This window comes from Thalia democratica, unplaced genomic scaffold (genome assembly GCF_965202585.1).
Source record: "Thalia democratica unplaced genomic scaffold, ktThaDemo2.hap1.1 HAP1_SCAFFOLD_461, whole genome shotgun sequence".
Taxonomy (NCBI): domain Eukaryota; kingdom Metazoa; phylum Chordata; class Thaliacea; order Salpida; family Salpidae; genus Thalia; species Thalia democratica.
The window spans coordinates 1-1,876 of NW_028139512.1; the positions used below are offsets into that span (position 1 = coordinate 1).

At 31.4% G+C, this 1,876-nt stretch overlaps 1 protein-coding gene across 1 annotated transcript; it reads right to left on the reverse strand.

Moving 5' to 3' along the window:
* Positions 1-63: 63 nt before the first annotated feature.
* On the reverse strand, positions 64-1,310 carry LOC145846476 (4-galactosyl-N-acetylglucosaminide 3-alpha-L-fucosyltransferase 9-like). Its single transcript, XM_082953234.1, has 2 exons — positions 1,231-1,310; positions 64-802 (listed from the first exon to the last, which is right to left on the reverse strand). Exons 1-2 carry the CDS (start codon positions 1,308-1,310, stop codon positions 64-66), a joined length of 819 nt encoding a protein of 272 aa, XP_082809360.1.
* Between the last annotated feature and the right edge of the window lie 566 nt (positions 1,311-1,876).

Below are 1,876 nucleotides of genomic sequence, written 5' to 3' on the forward strand. Positions count from 1 at the left end.
TATGTGTAAGACAAACAAAGTTTAAATGTGTACACAAACGTTACTTTGCAAAGTTTAAACACTCTATAAGTATTTGTGTTCTGTTTTGTTCCAGCACTCGGCTTCTTCCGACTCATAATACCATTTGTGAATCCAATCCGAACTTCTTCCTCTCAACTTTCCTGGGTAACTTCCGTCCTGCAACCGTCTGCAGAGCGAACAGCGTCCAGTGAACATCTTGTGCCCGTAGACCTGACTCGGATCAAACAGCCTCCAGCTCAAATATTCAGCATAAGCCGTGTCGTTTCGGTCGAGATAGTTCAAGTAAACATATAGCTTTGTGAAGTTTGATGCGTAATCTTCGAGGAAAATAAAACTGTGTCTCGGCAGAACAGCTTCGTAATCTTCTTTTTTCGATCCCCACACAATAGGAACGGATCCGCTCAAAAAAGCGTTTCTGTAAACTTTTTCTGTAATGTAGTCCTTGCAGTGGTAGCTGTTCTCAAACGCCAGGTAAAACTTTGACTTTCCTAAAAATTCTAAGAGTTCTCTGCCATTTTTAGATGGTGCTGGTGGGTTTTCCGGGAAACAAGACCCTCTGAGGTCCATTTTTATTCCGGATTCGACCATTTTTTTCACGATATTCATTCGAGTTTTTGCGCCATTAGAATACTTGCAGTTTGAAGCTATCCAAGAAACTAGTTGGGTTTTTTGGTTAAGCGTTTGCGCTAACCCGAAGTCGGAAGATCCTTTGAACTTGTTTTTCATCATATTGAGAATTTGTTTCATCGTGTAGTATGGCTCGTATATATCTGAATCTCTCCTGAAACAATAATTTTTGCTTAAATCTTTAAAGTTTTATCTTCAAATAAGTACTTTTAATCACTGCTTAAGCTTAAAATGAATCGTAACTAATAGTCAAAATAGAAACTTATCTTTCACTAAGTTGTTCTTTATTAAGCTAAGTATTAAAAAAATAAATATCAAGTGTAAATAAAACTTAAGTTGATATAGTTTTCATAACTAGTACTACTGATGAAAAGACTTATGTAAAATTATTGGTAAAATGTAGAAACTTTGTAGAACTAAACTTTTTAGTATTGAAAGTAATAAGTATTGTTTTAAATAAGAAATAGTAGAATTAAGCTTTAAGCACTTTTTATTTGTTTTTTCGTGAGGTAAACTAGATTTATTAAAAAAAAACTATTTAAAAGAAATACTCAATAACCAACAATAAAACAACCAAATAACCTGTAAGTGTTTGACAGGTTGTAAAAATTCTCCTGTAATTTTATTGTTCTATCGCTTTTGGGACTTTCCCACATATTCATGACGTAAAGTTGATTTTCTTTACTGAAAACAAAAAGCAAATAGCTTTTTAAATAAATTTGTTTATTAAATTTTTTAGCACGTTTAAAAGTAGTGAAAAAATCTAAAACGTTGAAAAATGTTCATGATATGTAACTGATTTTTTCTAAATAAGTACAAGTTATATATTATTTTAGTAATATGCTTAGATAATTTATTAAGCGGTTTTAAAATCAATCTAAAACGTTGCAAAAATGGAATTAGTCAAAATGTCGTAAATTTTAGCCGCGTGTGACGCTGTGGAGTGGAAACAAAAATAATTTTTTAACAAACAGATTACCGTTTTGCAGGAAACTGTGTTTCATTGTCTATGTAATGCTGGTGGAAAACTATTGCATCAAATTCGTCAACTTCCAACTGAAAACAGAAAAAAAAATTAAATAACAGGGAAATTGTAACGTAAAAATCTGGTGGTTAAATACTAAAAAAAAATCAAAAAACTTGAAAGATATTTTTTTTATCAAAAGAATAAAGCGTAATTTTTTTTAGAACAACTTTAAGTTGTAAGCGTTAATAAACATTTTAAAAC

Bases quoted from the DNA above. Each gene is read 5' to 3' on its own strand.
- LOC145846476 (XM_082953234.1), bottom strand. From the start codon at position 1,310: ATGAATATGTGGGAAAGTCCCAAAAGCGATAGAACAATAAAATTACAG. The intron at 803-1,230 runs GTTATTTGGTTG...TTATTGTTTCAG, and splicing joins AACCTGTCAAACACTTACAG to GAGAGATTCAGATATATACG.